The sequence below is a fragment of the Suncus etruscus genome, chromosome 20 (genome assembly GCF_024139225.1).
Source record: "Suncus etruscus isolate mSunEtr1 chromosome 20, mSunEtr1.pri.cur, whole genome shotgun sequence".
Lineage (NCBI taxonomy): Eukaryota > Metazoa > Chordata > Mammalia > Eulipotyphla > Soricidae > Suncus > Suncus etruscus.
In genome coordinates, this window is record NC_064867.1 from 29,629,182 (window position 1) to 29,655,039 (window position 25,858).

General features: G+C 48.4%; 1 protein-coding gene across 1 annotated transcript; it reads right to left on the reverse strand.

Moving 5' to 3' along the window:
- Positions 1–1,360: 1,360 nt before the first annotated feature.
- Positions 1,361–25,369, reverse strand: RPN1 (ribophorin I). Its single transcript, XM_049766517.1, has 10 exons — positions 25,058–25,369; positions 22,042–22,106; positions 17,282–17,588; positions 13,737–13,946; positions 12,366–12,558; positions 8,991–9,090; positions 7,240–7,378; positions 7,000–7,119; positions 3,030–3,275; positions 1,361–1,949 (listed from the first exon to the last, which is right to left on the reverse strand). The coding sequence occupies exons 1-10, from the start codon at positions 25,331–25,333 to the stop codon at positions 1,767–1,769; spliced, it is 1,839 nt and encodes a 612-aa protein (XP_049622474.1). The 5' UTR covers positions 25,334–25,369; the 3' UTR covers positions 1,361–1,766.
- Positions 25,370–25,858: the final 489 nt, after the last annotated feature.

The following is a 25,858-nucleotide window of genomic DNA, read 5'->3' on the forward strand; positions in this document are numbered from 1 at the left end:
CATTCAAGCAGTTGATTCCTGGGGAAGATTCTTCTCAAGCCCACCAGGTGGCACCAAAGATCCTGGCCTGGAGGGTGAGGCCCAAGGGCTGCAGTTGAGTCCTGGGCTAACCTAGGGTAGTCTTGTCTCCAGCCCTGAGAACCTGACTCCCCAAAGACCCAGGCCTGTGACTGTTGGAAACCACAGTGGATGTTGATTCATAATGTCACATGTGGCCTTCATGCAGGTTTCCTCAGTCCCCAGCTGGCCTGGGCCTACCAGTTCTGCTGTATTGTGCCCTGGCTTAAATCCCCGCAAGGAAGTTCACTGTGCAGAGGTTGGTTATTCCTGGTTCTGCAGCCAGGAATAACTCCTGGTGGCGTTGGGGGCACAGATGGGATACCAGAAGTGGAACCTAGTTGGCTGCATGCAAGTCCAAGGCCTTCCCCACTGTACTATTATCACTGGCCAAGGCAGGGATCATATGTGAAACCGTGTGACTGCCAGCCCCGCGCCAGTGTTCTCCAGTGTCCTCCATCCCCAAGTCCCCTCCTTCCACTGTCCCTGAACCTTTTCTACGGCCTGGAGAACAAAACACTGTCCAATGTCCCTCTATTCAGTCCCCCCTTTCCACAGGGCTCTTAAGTCCCTCCCTGAAGCATATCACTCCCTCCTGCCACTGCCACAGCCCTGTGCACCCCTTGGCTGAGCAGTGCACCCCAGAAGATCTTCAGTGACCAGCTCCTGACACCACAAGCATCACTCAACTTTCCTATGCCTTAACTCTGGGTGCCCTCAGGCCCTTGTGTCAGAGCTCCTGCACATGCTCAGCACTCATGAACCCCATGGTCCTCCCACCAGCCAGCATTCTATACAGCCTAAGGACCCAGCCCTTCTCCCTACAGCCTCTGCCAGACGAGTTTATGGAGCCCTCCGATACCTGGCAAAGTACGTGACGAAGGCCATCAGAAAGGCAAAACGGGGAGTCGGGGCTATGGCTTATAGTTTGCATGTGGGAGGTCCTGGATTCAATCCCTAGTACAGGGAAAAGCAAAGCCCGAACTCTGCGTTGACTCCCTTTTGTTACCACAGGAGTGTGCATTTAAGAGGTACCCACCAGGCAAACTGGCTCGCAAGGACAAATTCCATTTTTCACCATTTTTAAGATATACCTGGTGGTGCTCAGGGCTTACTCCTGGGGTAATGCTCAGGGGTCCCTTGTGGGGCTCAGTAGGAGCCTTATGTGGTACTAGGTATCAAACCCGGGTCAGTCACATGCAAGGCGAGCATCCTACCTGCTATACTAACTCTCTACCCCAAATCCCACATTTAACTACCCCAAAGTGAACCCCAAAATTATTAATTTCATCCGTACAAAACATATCACAGTCCCTGCTTTATTTTCAGTTGATTACATATGCTTTAAAAAAACACACTTACAAAATACCCGTCAAAATTTAGAAGGGCATAAAACAAGGGGTACAAGTGAAATACCCTAGGCTTCAGAACAAAACAAAACCAATGACTGAAAATTCCTTTGTCGTTGTTCAAACAAAAATATTTTGTTTTTAATGAGACTCAGATTTTTTTTTTTTAAAGTTTATAAAAAAGAAAGCTTTGGAACAAAAAACAAAGCTTGTGTTGCCCAGGGCAGGACCTGGTTTTGTATGCTGGAAGGTCGTGGCAAAGCACAGGTGCCAGCCGCAGCTGCCCCCTCGTTCATCCTGCCCTCCCTGCCCCATCATTTAGTGCGCTAGCCCAGGCCACCCTGGGGATCAGAACAGGGGCTACAGAGCATCCAGGATGTGGTCAATCTTGGTGACCAGCTCCTGCCGCTTTCCTGAGATGAGTTTCTCATTCTCCACGTAGGTGTCCTTCTTGAGCTTGCCGGCTACCAGCCGCTCAGCTTCCACCGCCGACTTCATCACCAGCTCCTTCACCTGGGTGTCCAGCTTCTGCATCTCGCTCACCTGGCCAAGGCAAGAGCAGGGCAGGGCGTGAGAGGGCCCCTGCACCCCCAGGCCTACAGACCCCCAAGTCACAGAGCAGAGAAGGTGCCACTCTAGGGGGTGAACAGCCTGCCTCAAAGCCAACTGTCCCCAGCACCCCGAGCCTCAGTTAGAGCAGGAGCTGGAGGGACTGAGTGGGAAAACTGGGAAATCACCAAACACACGGCAAACACACAATTTCCTTGTACATGTGTGTGTGGTTCTGGGGCCACAATCAGCAATGCACAAGGGCTTGTCCAAGCACAGTAGCAGGCATTACTGGGGTTCAAAACCCAAGGTTCCAGTAAGCAGATAACTGCTCCAGTCCTTCAGGCATCTCCCCATGTTAATTTTTGCTCGCTGGAAGTTCAGGGATCTGGCAGAGACCAAATGCAGGCCACAGTATGGCAGCAGAACTGAAGGGTCCCTAATGATCCCAACTGGGTGACACATCCACATTCAACAGAATTTGCAAGCTATTTCAGTCAACACCACTATGAGGAAACTAAAATTGCTCTCCCCCCTCTCCATCTCTTAGAAGCAGCAAACACAGGTTTACTCTAATCTTTAAGCCTTGATTAAAATTAAATACTGATTTAAAAGTAAATCTTAATTTAAACCTTGGTCTTCTTTTGTTTTGTTGTTTTTGATTTTGGACCACACCCAGAGGTATTCTTAGATCTGGGCTTATAAATTACTCTTCACAGGCCTGGGGGACTACATGGGATGCCAGGGATCAAACCCAGGTTGGCTGTGTGCAAGGCAAGGTAAATGTCCTACCCACTGTGCTATCACTCAGGCCTCTAAGTCTCGGGTCTTCTTAGCAGAGCATGGAAGTCTTGTCCACTTCTACAGAGCTGACTCCACAAAGCTAGTTTACAGCCAAGAGACCCCCCAGACTTCTCATTCCACACAGCAACTTGGCACCACATCCCAAGCCTACACCTAGATGCTTCCTTTGTCTACAAACCAGTCTGAGAAGCAGTCATGAATAAACCAGAGAAGAGTAGCAGGGTATTGCTCAACCTGCATGGGACGCCCCAAGGGGTGACAGACACTCACTCTGTCGCACAGGTCCGAGCCCTCGGTCTTCAGCCTGGACTGCAGCTGTGCAATCTCACTGGTCAAGGCCTTGTGCTCCGCCTCCAGGTTCTTCCTGCCGCTGTTGAGGGTGGACGCGTCCCGGGACTGCTTGTATCTATTGATGGTCTCGTCAAAGTGCCGGTACAGGCCGATCCTCTTGTTGACCAGGGTCAATACCTGCTCTGTGATGCAGGCCACCTTCATCCTAGCTTCTGCAGCTGGGTCCTGGGGGGAGGAGGGACACCAAAAAACACATGGGGCTTCGTGAAGACTCACCTGCACCCACTCTGACCTACTTAACCTTCCGAAGAGCATCCCACCAACTGCCCAGACAAGGAGCAGGAGCAGCAGGAAAATCAGAATGGAAGCCTGGAAGGCGCTGTATGGGGAGTAGGTCAGCACCAGGTAATGGAGGGCGGAGCAGGCATTCCGTTCATGGACTAAATACATGGAGGCAGAAAGCAAAAATGGCAAGAGTGCAGTATGAATGGGACTCGAAAAGAGAAAGCTCAGCTCTGGCCACCAGTTGCCCTATCTTTCTTAAAAGCTTGTAGGGTACAGAAAGGCCTGAAGGAGAAAGTCAAAACTCCTGGGGCCGGAGGCCATCGAGGACACTTTCTTGCAGTATCCAGCATCAGAGTGATCCCTGAGCAAAGCCAGTAGAAAGCCCTGTGCTTTCTACTGTTTGTGGCCCAAACAAAACAAAACAAAACAAAAAGGTAGAAGAAATATACACTGCACTACCTTTATAATAGGAAAGAAAAGGCAATAAGAATTAGAGAATGCGGGGCCGGGCGGTGGCGCTAAAGGTAAGGTGCCTGCCTTGACTGCGCTAGCCTCGGACGGACCGAGGTTCGATCCCCCGGCGTCCCATATGGTCCCCCAAGCCAGGAGCGACTTCTGAGCGCATAGCCAGGAGTAACCCCTGAGCGTCACCGGGTGTGGCCCAAAAACAAAAAAAAAAAAAAAAAAAAAAAAGAATTAGAGAATGCGGGCCCGGAGAGATAGCACAGCGGCGTTTGCCTTGCAAGCAGCCGATCCAGGACCAAAGGTGGTTGGTTCAAATCCCGGTGTCCCATATGGTCCCCCGTGCCTGCCAGGAGCTATTTCTGAGCAGACAGCCAGGAGTCACCCCTGAGCACTGCCGGGTGTGGCCCAAAAAACAAAAACAAAAACAAAGAATTAGAGAATGCACTTATTTTTGTAAAATCAACCAATAGAAAGGCTCTCCAGACACTCATGAAACTGTTTCCCTACAAGAAAGGGGGTAGTGGAGAAGAAACTTTACATTTCTAAGTTTAGAACCTTGTTAAATACACAAATTTAAATGTTTCGAATAAGTATAGAGAAAACTCAACTCTGCCAACCAACTCGAGCACAGTGCTTGGTCAACATGCTGTAATAGCAAAAAAACTGAGAACATGTTGGATGTCTCTGCAGCAGTATTCACTATATTCATAGTGACTCCATTTCATGCTTAGAAAGCTGAGAAATAGTTTTGTTATGGGACCCAGGAGAGCAGAAAAACAGTACTACACACTTTGAGGAGGAAGGCGAGAATACTGTATCAGGCAAGAAACACCTGTCTTTTGGGTTTTGTTGTTGTTGTTTTGCGTTATTTATGTGTGTGCTCGGGGGCTAAACTCAGCCCCTTGTTGAGGGGTCCTGCAGCATCCAGACTACAAAACCTGCACACTAACCCTCTGAGCTCATTCCCTGGCCCCAAAGACCATGGTCTTTTTTTTTTTTTTTTTTTTTTTTTGGTTTTTTTGGGCCACACCCGGTAACGCTCAGGGGTTACTCCTGGCTATGCGCTCAGAAGTCGCTCCTGGCTTGGGGGACCATATGGGACGCCGGGGGATCGAACCGCGGTCCGTCTCCTAGGCTAGCGCAGGTAAGGCAGGCACCTTACCTCCAGCGCCACCGCCCGGCCCCAGACCATGGTCTTGATTTCATCTTTCAAGCATTTATCCCCTAACTGTCTGCTCAGGGCATAGGAGGAGAGAATCCACTGGAAGCATGATAGCGCCTCATTCCCAGAAGATGATCCCCAAGCACTCCCATACTAGGTCCAACCAGGAATCCTCAGAGAAAATGCAAGAAGAGCCTAACCTGAAATATGACATCATGCAGAATTTCACTTTTAGTTTTAGTTTTTAGGTAGATCCAGTGGTGCTCTGGATAATCCCTGACACTGCTCTGAGATCATATGTAGTGCTGCTAGGCTCAACAAATGCTCCAAGAATGATGAAGACATGAGAGTCAAATCTCAGAAATCAATTTTTTTAAATTGGGAGGTTCTGTGAAATCTGAACACCCCAGTAAAGCACTGCAGTACAATAATCTATGGGATAAAACCCATAAAACAACCAACTAGATATGCTCTTACTAACAGCAGAATGTCAAGTGTAAATGTAAAAGAAAACAATTTTGGGGGCCGGAGAGATAGCATTGAGGAAAGGTGTTTGCCTTTCACGCAGAAGGACGGTGGTTTGAATCCCGGCATCCCATATGGTCCCCCGAGCCTGCCAGGAGCGATTTCTGAGCATAGAGCCAGAGTAACTGCTGAGTGCTGGTGGGTGTGACCCCCCCCCCAAAAAAAAGATAATTTTCATCCACCAGATTAAGAATAGATTCAGAGGGGTCGGTGAGGTGGCGCTAGAGGTAAGGTGTCTGCCTTGCAAGCACTAGTCAAGGAAGGACCGCGGTTCGGTTTGATCCCCTGGCGTGCCATATGGTCCCCCCAAGCCAGGGGCAATTTCTGAGCACTTAGCCAGGAGTAACCCCTGAGCATCAAATGGCCCGAAAAACCAAAAAAAAAAAGAAAAGAAAGAATAGATAAAGAGGGCCCGGAGAGATAGCACAGCGGAGCTTGGAGTTTGCCTTGCAAGCAGCCGATCCAGAACCAAAGGTGGTTGGTTCGAATCCCGGTGCCTGCCAGGAGCAATTTCTGAGCATGGAGCCAGGAGTAACCCCTGAGCACCGCCGGGTGTGGCCCAAAAACAAAAACAAAAAAAAGAATAGATAAAGAGAATCACTAATAAGGGCCAGGATGAGATTCAATAAGAAAATTGCCTGACTTTGTGAGCCTGGAATTCATCCCAGCAACTACCCCAGCAACTCCCTTGCCACCCCTCTCCCCTTAAAAAAACAAAAGATCAGGAGTCAAAGGCACTTGCTTTTCACAAGCCAATCCCAGTTTGAACCCCAGCATGGCAAACCAGTGAACTCTGAGCACTACCAGGTGTCATTTGTCCCATCCAAAAAAAAAAATCAATAATTAATGCTACAACTAATGACTGTATGAGGACATTTTTGTAAACTGGATTCTTTATAAATTGCAAACAAAAGTGATAACTTTACAGTAAAGAAACCAGGTAGACTCTGAGCCAAGTAAGTTAATATCCACAACACTGGGAATTCCTGGCACCAGAATCACCTAAAGTTTCAGCCAAAATTGCAGATGCAAACTCAATGAGAAGTTAAGCTTCATCCAGCAGAATGCTCCCTGTCCAGAGTGAGACCTTTCCCACCTCTCCTGACAGTCCTCTGGGGAGGCCTTTGGGCCTCTGAACCTTAACACCAAAACCACCCATTGTTTGCCACCCTCTCTGCTCAGCACAAGCGCTTCACTCTACACTGCTCGGAATCCCCAAGAACCACACACAATGTCTGAAAAATGAGAGTCAGTGTGGCCTTGCCCAGGTACGGCCCACTGTCCTGGCTGGTTACAATGGTCAAAAGCATGGGAGTGCAAGTAAATAAGTACAACACCACCGCACAGTCAAGGGTGGCACAAGTCCCTGAGGAGGGCCAGCAGCCAGCCCAGAGGGGGACCTTGGTGGTGTCCGGGCTGGCTGCAAGCGTGGGTGTAGTGAAGCAAGTGCAGCACCTTGTAGGGTGTTATGACTCTGAATGGGGGGAGTCACCTGCCCAGACCAGGGTGTACCTTGGTAATGGAGAAGTCCAGCCTGACGTAGACAATGACGGTGAAGAACAGAATGTAGAAGGCGGCCACCACCAGGAGGGGCTCCTGCAGCATGAGCACCTTATTGAATGTGTAGTGGATCTGCAGGGAGAAGGGAAAGGGGTGCCATGGTTGACAGGTTGGCATGGACCAGCCAGCAAGGCCTAGATGGCTCCATCTGGGAGCAGCAGCAACAATCCAGCCGTCGCTTGAGCCACTCACCACAATGTCCTGGATGTGCTGCTCCACCAGGTTGTTCTTGTGGGCCACAATGACAGGGCGGCCAAAGGTGTCAAGGTAGGTGTAGTGCAGCTCATCGGGGGCACGGCTGATCTCATAGGGACTGTGGACCTGGATATTCCTGGTGAAACAGCAGAGCCTCAGTGATTGGGTTTCCTCAGGCAAGCTGAACCTTGGGAGCCACTAAGCTCCCACCGTTCTCCTCTGGCTCGGGGAACCTGCCAGCAGGGCCAAGGACAGGACCATCTTTTCCATTCACATGCCTCCCAAATGCTCGTCTGCACACACTATCCTCTATACCCGACCGTCCCAGCACCCTCAAGTTCTGTCTCTTTACATGAGGAAGAGATAGATGGGGCAATGCTTTCCAGAGAGGATCCAGGAAACAGACCAAGGGGGCAGAAGGATCTCTTCATGTCAAGACAGCCAGGAGGCCCTAACAAGGAGGCAGAGGCCTGCCTCATCAGCGTTGCAGGCTTTGCTCTAAGACAGGATGTCAGCTGAGACCTTTCCTCCTTGCATAATACACACGCCAGCCATCTGGAAGAACCAGCCATGCCCACACAACAACCTTTTCATCATGAACAGTCAAATAACCTTTCCTGGGGATTGGAGAAGAACCATGACCGGAGCAAGACCAAGTAGATGGTCTTGGCTATGTTGGTACGGCCCAACAACCAACCAATCAATCAATCAATAAAGTTAAAAAAAAAATTCCCTGGTATTCCATATGGTCCCAAGCATGCCATGAGTAATTTCTGAACACAGAGCCAGGAGTAACCCCTGAGTACTATTGGGTATAACTCAAAAACCAAAAACTAAAATAAAGTAAGCCTGAATGAAAGTACTGTTTGCCTTGCTTGCAGTCAACCTGGATTTGATCCCCAGAATCCCACATGGTCTCCAAATCAGGCCAGAAGTGATCCTGAGTGCAGAGCAAGGAGTAAACCCTGAGCACCACTGGGTGTGGCCCAAAAACCAAAGTAATAACCTTGGGGGCTAGAGCATAATTTGCATAGGGGAGACCAAGGTTCTGTCCCCAACACTACAGGGTCCTTAAAGCACCACACTAAGCCAGTTAATTCCTAAGCAACACATGTAGCCAGTGGGGCCAGCAGGGAGGGCATCTGCCTTGCATGTGGCTGACCAGAGTTAGATCACCAGTATTCTATATGGTCCCCCAAGCACCACCAGAAGTGATTCCTGAATGTAGAGCCAGGAGTAACCCCTGAGCGCCACCAAATATGACCCTTGGACAGCTTCAAAGCCTACTGAATGCTTTGCCTGCAGAGGCCATGTTCAATCACTGGTCCCACATGGTTCTGAGTACCCCAGTATGAAAGCGAGGAGGGTGAATCTACAGTCAAGTGACAAGACCGTGAAACAGTAGCTTCCCAACAAGTGTTCATGTGCTTCCATATCAAGTCCCAAGTCAGCATCCAAGGCCCAGACCTGAGATGCCCCGTTTCTGAGCATGGCCTGAGGAGCTCAGGGCAAGACAAGGCATGGCTGCCTCTCCATCCCACCCTGAAGGGTGTGGCCCACCAACCTGTCTGACCGTCAAGAAGGCACAGGCCTCCCACAGCTCATGCCCATCAAGCAAAAGCACAGGACCAGAAGCTGTTTTGAATGTCCACTGTGCTTCCTGGGAGGCCAATGATTGTGGAGACCCCGGCAGTGCAGCCATCACAGAGCACCTGCACCAAGCACCTGAAGACCCCACACACACTCACTTGGCTCCTTCAGGCAGGACTATCTTCAGGGTCAGAGAGTCGATCACCTGTTCGTCAAATACGTGGTCCACAAACCTTATCTTCAGTGCGTACTGGTCACCTGCGGGAGCAAAGAACAAGAGCAGTGTGAATGACTGGAAAGGGGGAGAGGCAGGACGCTGAGATACAGACGCCTCTTTCTACAAAGGAGGAAAAGAGACTGAAGGCAGAGCACTTGGAGACTGAAAAGTGGGAGAGGATGCCATGCTGGGAGTCTTTAACTCCACGAGGCAGCCAATGGAGAAACAAAAGCCCAAGGTGCCTGCTTACAACTGTAGCTAACAAGGAAGTATCACAAACCCCAAGGCAGGAATGGTGGAGCAGAAACTTCTAGAATAGAATCACAGTCCATGTGATCAGGCGTACAACTACAGGAAACAGGATGAAGCAGCTCAGAAAGTAAAGCCTACAATTTTTAATATCCACTACAACGAAAGAACTGGGCAGTTACAAGACCCCACTGGATAACGGATCAGGGATAAAATCCCACAAGGGAGCACAAGCTCTGCATTTCTGAGGCCTGATTCCACCCCGGCCACATACGCACAGCCAGGGTTGAAACCCAGGTCCTGCATATGCAGAATGTGCATGCAACCACTAAGTTATACCCAGGACCCCAAAGAATTATTGTAAGGTTCCTTTCAACAACCATAAAGAAATAGCAAGTTGGGGCTGGAGCAATAGCACTACATGTAAGGAAGGCATTTGCCTTGCAAACAGCTGACCTGGATTTCATTCGCAGCATCCCATATGGTCCCCTGACCAGGAATGATTCTTGAATACAGAGTCAGGAGTAACCCGAGCGCCACAAGGAAAGGGGAAAGGGAAAAGGGAAAAAGGAAAAGGAAAGGAAAGAGTGAGCAAGTCACTTATAAGGACATAAATGAGATTAACATGAGACTGGGATGGGAAAACCTTATTCCCATCTACCCACCCACTAAAATGAGGCTAACAAAACAAAAGAAGAGAAGATGCTTAAGGAGAGACTTGTAAGTCATGAGTTTTATCTTTAGCAAAAGTGACTTCCACTAGGTGAGACTCAGCCTCACAGAGAAATAAGCTTGATTCCAAAATTCCTTGATTACAATTCTAGGAGAAGAAAGAATTTGAGTGAAAAATGTCATCTTTCCCAAAGATAGCAAGGGAGCTAAGACTCGTAGGATCATGTCGAGTTTGGGAACTGGCTGGAGACACAGTTCAAAGGGCTACAAGGCCTGGGAAGAAACCCCAGACAAAAGAACTGAACTGGATCCCTTGAAGTCCTATTGGCTGAAAATGGATAGGGGTCAAAAACATTACTCAGGGTCTGAATAAATAGCACAGCAAGGAAGGAGGGTGCTAGCCATGCAAGCAGCTATCAGGTTCAATCCCCAGCATCATATATGAGCCCCCCAAGCACTGCCAATAGAAATTCTGAGTGCAGAGTCAGGAGTAACCCCTGAGCATCACTGAGTATGGTCCAAAAACAAACAAACAAACAAAATCAATATTTAAAAAAATAACGTTCAGAGGCCGAAGTGATAGCTCAGTGGTAGAGCATTTGCCTTGAACGCAGCTGACCCAGGACGGACCTGGGTTCAATACCCAGCATCCTATAAGGTCCCCCAACACCAGGAGCGATTTCTGAATGCAGAGCCATGAATAACACCCTGAGCATCACCAGATGTGGCCCAAAAACCAAAAAAAAAATAAAAATAAAAATAAAAATAAAATAATAATAATAATAATAATAATGTTCAGTGCATTCCAAAACCCCTAAGCACTACAGGCTGTGACCCCACCCCTATCCCAAGCACAGAGTTAGATGTGGTCCAAAAACAAAACAAATTAACGGGCCCGGAGAGATAGCACAGCGGCGTTTGCCTTGCAAGCAGCCCATCCAGGACCAAAGGTGGTTGGTTCGAATCCCGGTGTCCCATATGGTCCCCCGTGCCTGCCAGGAGCTATTTCTGAGCAGACAGCCAGGAGTAATCCCTGAGCACCGCCGGGTGTGGCCCAAAAAAAAAAAAAAATTAACAAGAAAACAAAGCAAAGATGAGGAGTTCAGCATATCAAATAAAATAGTCACTGGCAAGGACAAAAATCATAAAAAAAAGCTTGACTATGTTAAGTATAAAATGATTTTTTTTCTTTTTTAAACCTAACTGGTCATCTGATAAGAGGAAAGAAGCAAGTCCTTATCCTGCCCTCAACATTAGGGTAGCCTGAGTCAAGTGTCTCCCCATAAATTCTATCTAATAATAAGAAAGAGATGCTAGCATTATAACAGCAATTCGCAGCCTAAAATAAAATATTCAATCCAGGCACCTACCATCACTAAAGAGCCACCAGCTACCACTAAGGGACACTCACAGAATATCTCTGCACCAATGGTCACAGAACACCAGGATCTGGCTAAAGAAGCTAACCTCAGCCTGCTGAAGGCTATATGAAATACCTGGGCAGAGGCAGACGTTTAACTGTATGGAGCAAGCAATGAGCAAAATGCAGACTCGGCAGAAGGTCACAGTACAGGTGAGCTCAGGTTCCCAACAGACAAGCAGTAAGGAAGCAGAAGAACATGCCAGCTTTCTAGGAAAGGGTAGAAGCAGAGTTCCTGCATGTAGGCAGACACTGCAGAGCTGAGGAGAGGACAGCAGAGCCCGGGAACACTTCTGCAGAGGCTCATGTGGGCCCTTCAAATGCTGGCCAAGTACAAATTCATGGCCTGAGTCAAGGGACAAAGTGTCCTCCTCAATTTACTGAACCACATATTTGTTTTATGTAGCTTCCTGTATCTTATTTGGGACTAAAAGGTTATAAAAAGGGAGCTGAAGAGATAGTACAGTTCAGGCATGCGCTTGCCTTGTAAATGAGTGACCCTTCATGGATCCCTGCACCAGACATAATCCCTCTGTGGTCAGGGATATTTGCTGGACCCAATCTGGAATCCCATCACCACTGGGTGAAGCCCTAGAAGCCCATGGGCATCACAGGAGTGGCTGTGGTGGTCCCTGGCACTGCAGGACAGAGCAACACAGCATGCTCAGCCGCTCATATTGAACCAGTTAGCCAGGAGAGGCCTTCAAATATAAGAAAGTAGATAAAAGAATTTTAAGCAGTACCAGCTAATGACATAACTACACGAAGTTTTCCTGCACAGGCTGAACTGATGAACGCATATATTTATCTCTTTTCAGTTATCCTTGGTACCTACCCTAGCTAGAAAAGTTGTTCCTAGAATCCCAATCTTCTTAAGACCAAAGAACACTTTTGAGTCTTCAGGGTACAGGGAATAAGTGAAAGACGCAGATAGGCCTCCCTCCCTCTTCAATTCCAGGACCACTGAGCACTCACCCATATTATAGAGGTACTCATAGCTCGGTAGGTTGTAGCCGATGATGTAATGGGTTTTCCATCCACCAAAGAGAGGAAATCGAGGCCGGATTTCCATCTCCACGGAGTCATCCAGAATAAGGAGGTGACTGGTGGAAACATTCCCAATCTCATCCCGGTAATACACGTCCTGGGCTGCGGCTGGGAGGATGGTCTGCAAGAGAGCAGACATTACCTTCCTCAAGACTCAAAATTCTTGGGCTGGAGCGATAGCACAGCAGATAGTGTTTGCCTTGCACACAGCCAACCCCAGACCAACCCAGCTTCAATTCCTGGCACCACATATTTCTGAGCACAAAGCTAGGTGTAACCCCTAAGTGCCACCAGATGTGTTTCCCCCCCCCCCACTCACAAAAAAATCCTCAGAAACTGTTTGGGGGCCGGAGAGGTGGCTCTAGAGTTAAGGCATCTGCCTTGCAAGCACTAGCTAGGACGGACCTTGGTTAAATCCCCCGGCATCCCATATGGTTCCCTAAGCCAGGAGCAATTTCGGAACGCATAGTCAGGAGTAACCCCCTGAACATCACCAGGTATGGCCCAAAAAACAAACAAAAAAAGGCTTCTGGGGCCCGGAGAGATAGCACAGCGGCGTTTGCCTTGCAAGCAGCCCATCCAGGACCAAAGGTGGTTGGTTCGAGTCCCGGTGTCCCATATGGTCCCCCGTGCCTGCCAGGAGCTATTTCTGAGCAGACAGCCAGGAGTAACCCCTGAGCACCGCCGGGGGTGGCCCAAAAACCAAAAAAAAAAAAAAAAAAAAAAAAAAGGCTTCTGTATTTGGGAATAAAGATTAGGGCTAAGGAGATAGTTCAAAGGGCTGCCTTTTATGCAGGAATCCCAAGTTCACTTCCCATCAGCCCATGGTCTCCCAAACAACAAAGAAACACCCCCCCAAACTTCAAGCTGGAAATAGCCTTGAACTACTATTGCCCAATAAAAAGTAGCCAGCACTGCCAAGTGTGGTCAAAATCGTAATAAAATAAAAACCTGACATGAAGGTTATTTAGGGGCCAGAGCAATACCACAGCGCATAGGGCATTTGCAGTGCACACCACCATCCCAGGTTCAATTCCCAGCATCCCATCTGATTCCCCTGAGCACCACCAAGAGTGACTCCTGAGTGCGAAACCAGGAGTAACTCGAGCCCCACTGGGTGTGGCCCAAAACCTAAAAACACACATCGAATGTTCTTCATGGTTTCTGATTCTGCCCACCAACTGCCTGAGTATCAATCAATCGATCCCAATCAAGTCCATGGAGCTTCTTTCGAAAGCGGAGGGAATGGCAGTGGCGAGCGAGGTCCAGCTTCCCCCTCCAGCAGCCTCGACCCTCTACCTTGAAGGAGCGGATGGAGGAGACCCCACTGTCGGGCTGCCTCTGGTAGTCGTAGCGGGAAAAGGGGCCCTTCAGAGCGGCGCCTGTGTGCTTCAGGTCCACGTTCTCCTCCACAGCGATGTTGCCCCAGTGAGAGACTTCAATGGCACGGGCCATGCTGGTGATGGTCAGGAAAGGGCTGTTGTTTTCATAATGCACTTTGAAAGGGTCCTGAGATGAGGGACAAGAAAACCACATGTTGGCGATGTTAAGAATCAATGCCGAGGGGCCGGGCGGTGGCGCTAAAGGTAAGGTGCCTGCCTTGCCTGCGCTAGCCTTGGACGGACCGCGGTTCGATCCCCCGGTGTCCCATATGGTCCCCCAAGCCAGGAGCAACTTCTGAGCACATAGCCAGGAGTAACCCCTGAGCGTTACCGGGTGTGGCCCAAAAACCAAAATAAATAAATAAATAAATAAATAAATAAATAAATAAATAAATAAAAAATAAAAAATAAAAAAAAAAGAATCGGGGCTGGAGAGATAGCATGGAGGTAAGGCGTTTGCCTTTCATGCAGGAGGTCATCGGTTCAAATCCCAGCGTCCCATATGGTCCCCCGTGCCTGCCAGGAGCAATTTCTGAGCATGGAGCCAGGAGTAACCCCTGAGCACTGCCAGGTGTGACCCAAAAACCACAAAAAAAAAAAAGAATCAATGCCGCCTTCAAAGAGACTGGCAGATGCACCCGATGTATGTAACTCAACACCAGGCATTTTTCATGATAAAATACTCATGGGGCAGGAGAGATGGCACAGTGGTAGGGTGTTTGCCTTGCACGCAGCTGATCCAGGACAGACTATAGTTCGAATCCTGGCATCCCATATGGTCCCTCAAGCCTGCAAAGAACAATTTCTGAGCCTAGAGCCAGCAGTAACCCAAGTGCCTCCAAGTGTGATCCAAAAAAAAAAAAAAAAATACTCATGATCTGGGGCCAGAGTAAGAGTACAGCAGGGAGGTACTTGCCTTACATGAGATCACTCCCTGGCACCTCATGTTAGCAGCACAGAGCCAGGAGTAAGCTCTAAAAATTTAGAAATGTTGGGCCCAGAGAGATAGCACAGCGGTGTTTGCCTTGCAAGCAGCCCATCCAGGACCAAAGGTGGTTGGTTCGAATCCCGGTGTCCCATATGGTCCCCCGTGCCTGCCAGGAGCTATTTCTGAGCAGACAGCCAGGAGTAACCCCTGAGCACCGCCAGGTGTGGCCCAAAAACCAAAAAAAAAAAAAAATTTAGAAATATTCATGATCTATTGCTGAATGGAAAAACAGCTTACAAAATTACGTATTTTTTTTTATTGTGAAACAAATTGAACAATTCAAGTGCAAGAGAGACCTTTAATAGGCTAAATAAAGCGCATGCTGTGCATAAAGGAGGTGGCAGGTTTCACTGCCACAAAATACACGATCAGGAGAGTATAACTATTGCTGGGTGTGGCCCACAAACAAGGGAAAAAAAAAAACATTCACACATATAAAACCCCCAGCAAGCACATACATAGACACTGCAGGCATAAAAGTCTATGGCCTTTGGAGCCAGAGAGATGGTATAGCAAACGGGGCTTTTGCCTTGTACAAGGATGACCAGGGTTCAATCCTTGGCACTCCGTATGGTCCCCAAACTCCACCAGGAATAATTCCTGAGCTCAGATTAAATTCAGGACTAAACCCTGAGCACAACCAGGTGTAACTGCACCCACCCCAACACACATACTGTAGCTCAGCTTGAGGAATGCAAGAACCCCAGCAAGAACAACTGCATGGGTACAAGCTCTGCAGCACACAACAAAGCAAAAGGAAAAATTAAAATATAAAATGTTTGCTTTGGAGGCCAGGAGATAGCATGGAGGTAGGGCGTTTGCCTTGCATGCAGCAGGATGATGGGTAGAATCCCAGCATCTCATATGGTCCCCCGAGGCTGCCAGGAGCGATTTCTGAGCATAGAGCCAGGAATAACCCCTGAGCGCTGCTAGGTGTGACCCAAAAGTTTGCTTTGTCTTTTCTTGGGGGGAAGTGTGGGGCCACACCCAACAGTACTCAAGGCTTACTTGTGACTGTACTCAGGAATCACTTCTGGCAAGGCATGGGGGAACCATATGGAGTTAAACCTGAGCCAAGTACAAGCACGCCAAATGCATTTACCTTGTGTACTATCCCTCCAGTCCCTCCATTTTTTTACTTTTTGGATAAACAAGCAGTACCCTGCACATGATTAATCCCAGGTCAATCCTTGGCACCACATATGGTCCCCCAACACCAGCAGGAGTGACCCCTGAGTACAGAATCAGCATTAACCCTGAGCAATATTGGGGGAGAACCAAATAAAACAAACATAGCGACCAAACGGGAATGTCACTCCCAGTCACAGCACTCACTTCTCATGCATAAAGCCCTCAATCCAATTTCCTGTCCTGCATGCCCCACCCAAGGATATGGTCCTGGGAGACACCCTCTCCCAACATAGCCTGGTATATCTGATATGGTCCTAGTAACCCCAAGCATGACTGAGAATGGCCCCAGACATGGCTCTTACAAAAATGATTTCTGAGGAAGGCCAGGGATGGAAGTCAATGATAACAAACACATGCCTTACATGTGTGAGAAACAGGGTTCAAACCCCAGCACTGTGGGGAGGGGTAAGATTTTGAGGGGCCAGAAGATGAAGAGATCCATTAGGCAAGATATTTCCCTTGCATGTGGCAGACCAGATTTGATTCCAATATGGCCCAGGATCCCATATGGTCCCGGGCACCACCTGAAGTGATTCCAAAGTATAAAGCCAGGAATAGGGGCCGGGCAGTGGCGCTAGAGGTAAGGTGCCTGCCTTGCCTGTGCTAGCCTTGGATGGACCGCGGTTCGATCCCCCGGTGTCCCATATGGTCCCCCAAGCCAGGAGCGACTTCTGAGCACATAGCCAGGAGTAACCCCTGAGCATCACCGGGTGTGGCCCAAAAACCAAAAAAAAACAAAAACAAAAAAAAAGCCAGGAATAAACCCCAAAAATCTGCAGGTGTTGGCCCAAAAATATTTTTAAAATATTATGGGAATGGGGCACAGCAGTAAGGCATTTGCCTCGCACGCAATCCAGGATGGATGATGGTTCGAATCCTGGCATCCCATATGGTCCCCAGTGCCTGCCAGGGACAATTTCTGAGCGCAGAGCCAGGAGTAATCCGAGGAGCGTTGCCAGGTGTGACCCAAAAACCCACCCAAAAAATTAAGGGGTAAGATTTTGAGGGGCCAGAGAGAGTTCCAAGTGTAGTACATAAGTAAGTCTAACATTAGCAAGGCCCAGTTAAATACTCCATACCACATTCCCTGCCCTCCCATAACCCTGGTGGCACCACAGAAACAGAGTGGCCACCACACCCCAATCATTGCTGGGGGTGGTCCCTATAAAAACAATTTTCTGTTTCCACCTGCCTTAGAGCCCTTGTAAGTCCTTGACCAGCCATCCCCCCACCATGCCTCCTCTCCTATGCTCCAGGGACAGGCAGGATGCTTTGGGGCCTACCTCGCTATAGGGGGCCACGTCTCGGAAAGGCCCATAATCCAGCACGTCCTCGGAGCGTGTGGGGTTCCCCAGCTTGGTGTAGCTCTCGACGTTCCGAGAAGCCAGCTTCACACGGGTGGTCTGTGTCTTCGTTGGGTAGGGAGAGTAGAAGTAATGGTTCCCCTCAAACACCACAAACTGCTTCTCTGACTGGGTGATCTGGGTCGGGTAAGGCTGCAGCACGTGAGTATAGACCGTCTCCACGATGACAGTAACCTTGGCCCCCGATTCGAGAGCAGAAGGGAGCTTGACAGTGAAGAATCTTCCGCTGCAGGAAGATGGAATCAGAGCATCGGAGTGAAAACAATGAACAAAGCCAGCAACCCAACATCACGCCAAATGACAGCGTGGCCATTGTGACAGCCATTTTAAGTCTAATACTTTTAAGTCTTCTAAAACCAAACCTGTTGATTCATCCTAAGTATCCAACGAAAGGGCCAAGTTAAAAACATTCCAGCTGAGTGGTAGGGCGTTCGCCTTGCATGTGGCTGATCCAAGACGGACCTTGGTTGATCCCTGGCGTCACATATGGTCCCCCGAGCCAGGGGTGATTTGAGTAACCCCTGTGCATCACAGGGTGTGGCCCAAAAAGCAAAAAAAAAAAACAAAAAACAAAAAACAAAAAAAACAGTAAAAACATTCCGGCAGAGGAGCCAGAGAGTAAGACACTTATCTTGCTTGCATGAAGCAGACCCTGGCTCAACTCCACCAATATCACATCTGGCTCCCCAAGCACTCCAGGAGTGATCCCTGACACAACAAAGAGTAAGGCACGAGCACCCAGGATGTGGTCAAACAAACAAACAAAACAAAAACACAAACTCTGAACTAAATATTCTAAATATTAAAGTTTAACCATTATCATTTCTTATCTCTAATCTGAAGTACCTATCCCAAAATAGAATTTAAGTCTGTCTTATTTCCAGGACAGTCTTTTTGTTTTGTTTTGTTTTGTTTTGTTTTGTTCTGCACCTGGTGGTGCTGGGGGACCAGGCAAAGTTTTGTTCAGCACCTGGTGGTGCTGGGGGACCAGGCAAAGTTAGAACATATCCAGACCTCTCGAATACCAAGTAGGCATTCCAAATAATTGAACAGTCCCAGCAGCCCTCCTAGGACAGTCATAACTAAGACCTTGCACCAACTCCCAAATTTCCTTATTCCACTCTCAGCCTTGTGCACTAAGCTACTTTCTTTCCCAAGTTCCCTAGACCAGACATCTAGCTTTCTTATACCTGTGGACTAGAGAAAACAGGAAGAATATTTCACAAACCAGCTGATGGGCTAAGATGGAAACAAAACCAATGTAGGTTCTATTTCACTTATTAAATTCAATGTTATAAAATTACAATTCTTCATTATTAAACATGTGATGCTCCTTAGAGCTGCTACATGACTGGGAGAGATGGGGGGGATTTGGAACCATCAGCACATTTCTGCAGTTAAAGGAAGAGTCCTAGAAAGCTTCCTGGGTACCCTCACAGAACAGTCAAAATCCAACCACCTCAAGGCCTGAGTGGTGCCGCAAGCAGTAGTTTTTGCCTTGCACATGCTAATCTAGGACAAAGGCAATTCGATCCCTGAAGTCTCATATGGTCCCCAAGCCACGAGTGATTCCTGAGCGCATAGCCAGGAGTAACCCTTGAGCGTCACTGGGTGTGACCCAAAAAACAAACATTAAAAAAAATCCAACTACCTCTAACATGGCCACTGTCTACCTCCTGTAGCCAAGTGCTCCAGCTGCTTCCCATCCCCAACATCTCATTATCGTGCCTTAGAATCACTCAGAGTCAGCCCTTCCGAGCTTTCCACTGCTTCCTTAATGCCAAGGTTGCCTCCTAACTAGATTAGGTCCTCTCTACCTAATTAATCTCTGACCTCCAGCTCTAATTATTTCTCCTATCTAATTATCTCTATCTCCCTCCAGCCCATCAACACAGCTGGAGGCATCACTCCCACCTAAACGTCCATGTTAAAAGTTCCCACCATGGGGCCGGGCGGTGGCGCTCGAGGTAAGGTGCCTGCCTTACCTGCGCTAGCCTAGGAGACGGACCGCGGTTCGATCCCCCGGCGTCCCATATGGTCCCCCAAGCCAGGAGCGACTTCTGAGCGCATAGCCAGGAGTAACCCCTGAGTGTCACCGGGTGTGACCCAAAAACCAAAAAAAAAAAAAAAAAAAAAAAAAAGTTCCCACCATAATCGACACTGGCTTTGCTGATTCCCGAAACAGCCTGAATCATCAACAGCTCTGGGATCATCAATATGAATATTCTTCCTGAAAAGAGGCAGCACCAGGGCCTGGAATTTTTGACTTATAGAAGAGCCAAACAGATGACATAGCTGATTCCAATGGTGCCTAAGAAGCAAATTTATTTTTGGTCTGTAGCTCTTTTCCTGCTATATTTATGAAGGACTATTTTGTCCATTTCCCAAAAAGCAAAGATGTGTTTTTTCTACAATTGAAAAGGATAATAAAAAAAATTTTTTGGTGGGAAGGGTAGACACTGAGTTGAACCTGAGTCCAGCTTATGCCTGGCTCTTTACTCTAGACTTACTACTCCTGGAAGTGTTGGGATATCAGAAATTGAACAAGAAAGAGAAGAAAGAGAAGAAGAAAAGAGAAGAGAAGAGAAGAGAAGAGAAGAGAAGAGAAGAGAAGAGAAGAGAAGAGAAGAGAAGAGAAGAGAAGAGAAGAGAAGAGAACAGTGGACAAGGCACTTGCCTCACATGAGACCAACCCAGGTTCAATCCCCAGTACTTCTTATGGTCCCCAAGCCCTGCTAAGAGTGATCCCTGAGGAGAACCAGAAATAAGCCCTGAACACTGCCTGCAAAGTGGCCCAGAAACAAAAAAGAAAAAAGGTAAAAAGAAGAAAATTAAGAGTAATGTGTACACTCATGGTTAGAAATAAATAACAGGCTGTTTGAAAAATGATTGTGGGTCTGGGAGAGGGCTCAAAGGGCTGAAGCACAGAGCATCTATGTGGAAGCCTGGGGTTTAGTTTCTAAGAATGCATGCTCCCGGGCCCGGAGAGATAGCACAGCGGCGTTTGCCTTGCAAGCAGCCGATCCAGGACCAAAGGTGGTTGGTTCGAATCCCGGTGTCCCATATGGTCCCCCGTGCCTGCCAGGAGCTGTTTCGGAGCAGACAGCCAGGAGGAACCCCTGAGCACCGCTGGGTGTGGCCCAAAAAAAAAAAAAAAAAAAAAAAAGAATGCATGCTCCCCCCACATGCACTGCCAGGAACATACTACCCTATCCTAGCAAAGTAGACAGCCTCCCTCAAAAAAATAAAAAGTGTGGGGCCTGGGGCCGGGCGGTGGCGCTAGAGGTAAGGTGCCTGCCTTGCCTGCGCTAGCCTAGCCGGACCGCGGTTCGATCCCCCGGCGTCCCATATGGTCCCCCAAGAAGCCAGGAGCAACTTCTGAGCGCATAGCCAGGAGTAACCCCTGAGCGTCACGGAAGGTGGCGCTGGAGGTAAGGTGTCTGCCTTGTAAGCGCTAGCTTAGGACGGACCACGGTTCGATGGCGTCCCATATGGTCCCCCCAAGCCAGGGGCGATTTCTGAGCGCACAGCCAGGAATAACCCCTGAGCGTCAAACGGGTGTGGCCCAAAAAACAAAAAAAAAAAAGTGGGCAGGAGTGGTGGCGCAAGCTATAAAGCAGGGGTCTCAAACTCACGGCCCTCCATACAACATTTTGTGGCCCTGCCCCAGAGGAATCTTTTTTTGTTTTGCTTTGGTTTAGTTGTTTGGGTCACCCCCCCCCAATGTTCAAGGCTTACTACTGACTTTGCACTCAAGGATCACCCCAACTTTGCCTCCTGCGGCCCCCAGGTAAACTGAGTCCACCTTGTGTGTTCTAGCCTAGGAACGGCAGTTCAATCCCCCAATGCCCCATATGGTCCCCCAACCCAGGAGCGATTTCTGAGTGCACAGCCACAAGTAACCCTTGAGCGTCACAGTGTGGCCCAGAAACCAAAAAATAAATAAATAAAATTTAAAAAGTGGAGCCAGAACAATAGCACAGCAGTAGGTTGCTTGCTCTGTACATCCAGGACAGACTTTGGTTCAATCCCCAGCAACCCATATGGTCCCCCGAGCCAGGATGGATTTCTGAGTGCATAGCCAGGAGTAACCCCTGAGCGTCACTAGGTGCGGCCCGAAAAACCAAAATAAAAAAAAAAATTAAAAAAGAACCTAACACCTCATAAGGTCCCCCAAGCACCACCAGGAGATAGGCAACACTAAGCAGAGATAAGAGTAACCTCCTGGGGCTGGAGAGATAGCATGGAGGTAAGGCGTTTGCCTTTCATGCAAGAGGTCATCGGTTCGAATCCCAGCGTCCCATATGGTCCCCCGTGCCTGCCAGGAGCAATTTCTGAGCATGGAGCCAGGAGCAACTCCTGAGCACTGCCGGGTGTGACCCAAAAACCACCAAAAAAAAAAAAAAAGAGTAACCTCCTATCGTTACCAAGTGTGGACCCCCCCAAAAAAATCAAAACCCCAAAAACAATTGTGAAAGCTGGTGATGAGATACAGAGATTTCTTTTTTTTTATCTAATACTTCCTGTTTTGCAAGCATAGTTAAAAAAAATGTTTTGACAAGAATTTCTGGGGACCAGAGAGGTAGAGTACATAGGTAAAGACACTTGCCAGTCCCACATTCTATTTGTAACTTAAAACAAGAAGAAAAACACATCTATTCTGGCTACTGCGAGCTTACCTTTTCCCCTTAATTTTGGTTTCTCGTACTTCCAGATTGTTCTCTTCTTCATCTTCTCCCTTTACCTACAAAAGAACAAGGTAGATTAGTCCTTTTTATGCCTTTTTACCTCTAAATTTTGAATCAAGAATTACCAATTACCTCTAACTGACTACATTATGGTACTCAAATTATCACAGCACTGGTTGCTTTTAGGTTATACACTCCCCATTGTGCTGAGGGTCACCCCAGCACAGAGCATGGTGCTGGAGATCTCATGCAAAGCACGTGCTCAGCCTGTTAACCTGTCTCCTCCAGCACAAACACTGGGGGCTAGGGAGTAATGCTTAGCAGTGCTCCAGGGGCATGAAGGTCACTTCCAATGATATTCAGACAAGTAAGTGCATGGTAAATGCTCTACTGCTGAAATACATTATCAGTCCCCTACTCTACTTAAATTGAGTTTTATTTTCTGATCGTTCTATTTGCCATTTCTTTCACTGTTCTTGGATCAAGTAATATCAAATAAATTTTATTTTATCACTTTAATCACTCTGGTTTACAAAACTGTTCATAATAGTTGTTTCTGACATTCAATTTTCCAGCATCAGTCCATGACCAATATAGCATTCCCACTACCACTGTTCCCAGTTTCCCACTCACCATAGCAGGCACAAAATAATTTACTTTAACTGACTGTTACAAACAAATGGTAACAGAATTTTAAACAAATATCTTCACTAACAGAAAATTTGTGAAAATTGGTTATACCCCATAGGAGTCATTCATTTACTGAAGGTTTTATTAAGCTGTTTGCTGCTAGCTGAGCACTGGTTATTAGTTTTGTTTGTTGAGCTTAAGTGCCATCTATACTACTTTCACATCTAATTTGGTGTGTTCCTACTGGGGTGTCAGTACTTGAAAAAGTTGGAGGTGTCACAAGACTGCATATCTGCGGAACAGGGCACAGGGGCAGCAGTGATGGTGGGGTGTGAGTTTAGCTGCCCAGCTTCAGCAGAGCAGGAAATTGGCCTGCCCCACTCCCACGGGCAAATAATCTATTTGCCTTGCACATGGATAACCTGGGTTCAATTCCAGGTACCTCCCGTAGTCCCGAGCCCTGCCACCCTAAGCAGTCAGGAGTAATCCTTGAGCATAGCAGGGTGTGGCCCACCCTCCCCCCAGTATATAATAGAAACATATAATATAATAATATAATATAATATAATATAAACATATAATATAAAATATAAAAATGTCAGTATGTTTTGGGTTTGGGGGTTACTTTTTCAATTTTTGGTTTGGTCTGAGTTTGGGGTTATATCCGACAGCACTCAGGGGATTTACTCCTAGCTCTGCCCTCAGAAATCGCTCCTGGAAGGCTCAGGGACTATTTGTGATGCAGGAAGTCAAACCCGGGTCTGCCCCATGCAAGGCAATTGCCCTACCTGTGGTGCTATTTTATTACTTTTAAAAAGTTTTGCTAGGGCAGCTGGAGAAATAGTTCAAATGAGGGAGGAAAACATGAAGGAAAAAAAATATATCTTGGAAAAATTCTCCAGTCCACTGGCAGCAAGGTTAATGTCTGCTTTGGTCTCGTGATGCTGTGGTAACCTAATAAATCACAACTTTGATCCAAGAATAGGATTTCATATTCAGTGGTGGGAGTATAATGGAAATAAAACTTTAATCCATCTTCCCACAACCCTGAGTCAAAGCACAGATCTCACGGTGGTGAAGGAATTAAAGGGCCCAGGGGTTGGTTCAGAAGCATAATTTCCATAAACCCAGCTTTATAGCTCCCGATTCTAGCCAGGGGAAGGAGCTTTAGCTTAGAGGAAACAGAACACTAATGACTAGCCTCTCCACCAAATAATTGGGCAATCATTTAACGGACATTAATGAATAAAAATAGTAATAAAATTAAAAAAAAAAAAAAAAAAAAACCTCTACTGGGTGATTCCCTCTATTTCCAAAACCAACCGCTCGAATTCCTTGAGAGCAGAGGCAGATTTCAGAGAAAATGCCTGGAAGGAAAACAAGAGAAGACTGGAGAACACACACAGGGAAACAGGAGTGCCCAGGGAGAGGAAGGGAGAAGACTCGGTGACAAACTTTCTCCATAAATTTGCCAAGCTGGCAAAACTTTAAAAAAAAAAAAAAAAACTTTTAAGGGGGCTCAAATTGTCTTTGGTTGGCGTTTCTTTATTTGGGGGGGGGGGATGTGGGGCAAGCTTTCCTTGCCAACCTTCCAATGGTGTGCTGCATCAAAAGTGGGGTATGTGTTCCAAATGCCTGCACCCATTGCATTTTGAATGCATAGTAGGAAGGAAAGCCAGCAGCACCTACAAAAGCCTCCAAGACGGAATTAATCATAAACAAAATGCTTTTTTCGAATCGTGGGGTCGTCCTCCGGTGCACCGGTGATAAAATTGAGCAAAGCTCTTTGCAACCTATTGCATTTCTGATGCACCATAGGAAGAAGAGAGGTGAACCAGCAGTATCTACCAAGGCCCTGACAATGAATTAATGAGAAATAAAATTCTTTTTTGACTTGTGGGGTTCTCTGGTGCAGATCCGGTGATGAAACGGGCAAAGCTCCTTGCAACCTATTGCATGTCTGAATGCACCGATGGAAGGAAGGTGAGACAAGCAGCACCTACCAAGGCCCTGACGATGAATTACTGATACATAAGTCAATCATAAATTAATGAAAAATAAAATTCCTTTTTTTTTTTATTCGTGGGGTCCTCTGGTGCAGATCCGGTGATGAAATGAGGCCAAGCTGCTTGCAACGGGAGCACCCCAGAGAAGATCGGGTCGGGGTGACTGCCTCTCCACGTTGCACTGGGTCAGGATTCGTGTTCCCCAGATGGGCCAGAGTCGGGGTGCGAGGGAGAGAGAGAACTGGGGGGCGCCGATTGCAAGTCCAGGAACTAGGCGGGCTTATGCTGACGTGTCCCAGCAGGGCCGCAAGACCTCGGACCCGGGCTCCCCAGGCCCGCACACACACATGCACACGCATGCGCACACTCACCTGCACGCCCAGGTGAGCCAGGCGCGCCTCGAGCTCGGGTTCGAGCGCCAGCAGGAAGGACGTGGCCCGGGCCGAGGCCTCGCCGCCACCCGGGTGGGCCAGGACCACCTCGGCCGTCACCTTGGCCAGGTGGCTGCTCAGGTCCACCGTGCGCTTCACGTCCTCGTTCACCAGCGCGGGCCCGTCCGGGGAGGCGCGGCCGGCATGCGGGGCCCCGAAGGCGCCGAGCAGCAGCAGCAGCAGCGGGAGCGGCAGCCGGCGGGCGGCGAGCGCCATGTTTCAGGCCCGGCTGAGCCGCGCGCCGCACCGCGCAGGCGCCATCCCGCCCCCTCGGCCACGACGCGGGCGCTGATTGGTTCCCGCGCTGGCGCCACAAGATGGCGGCGCCCACGGACGGAAGGACCCCGCCCCGCCCGCTCCCCACCCCGTCTCCCGGGGCAACGGGCTGCCCGCGGCGCGCCTAACTGGCTCGCTCTTCCTCTCCTGTCTGTCCTCTGTCTCTCTCCTCTCTCTGTCTCTGTCTCTCTGTCTCTCCTCTATCTCTCTGTCTGTCTGTCTCTCTTCTCTCTTTCCTCTCTGTCTCTCTGTCTCTCCTCTATCTCTCTGTCTCTGTCTCTCTTTCTCTCCTCTCTCTGTCTCTGTCTCTCTGTCTCTCCTCTATCTCTCTGTCTCTGTCTCTCTGTCTCTCCTCTATCTCTCTGTCTCTGTCTGTCTCTCTTCTCTCTCTCCTCTGTCTCTGTCTCTCTGTCTCTCCTCTATCTCTCTGTCTCTGTCTGTCTCTCTCCTCTCTGTCTTTCTCTC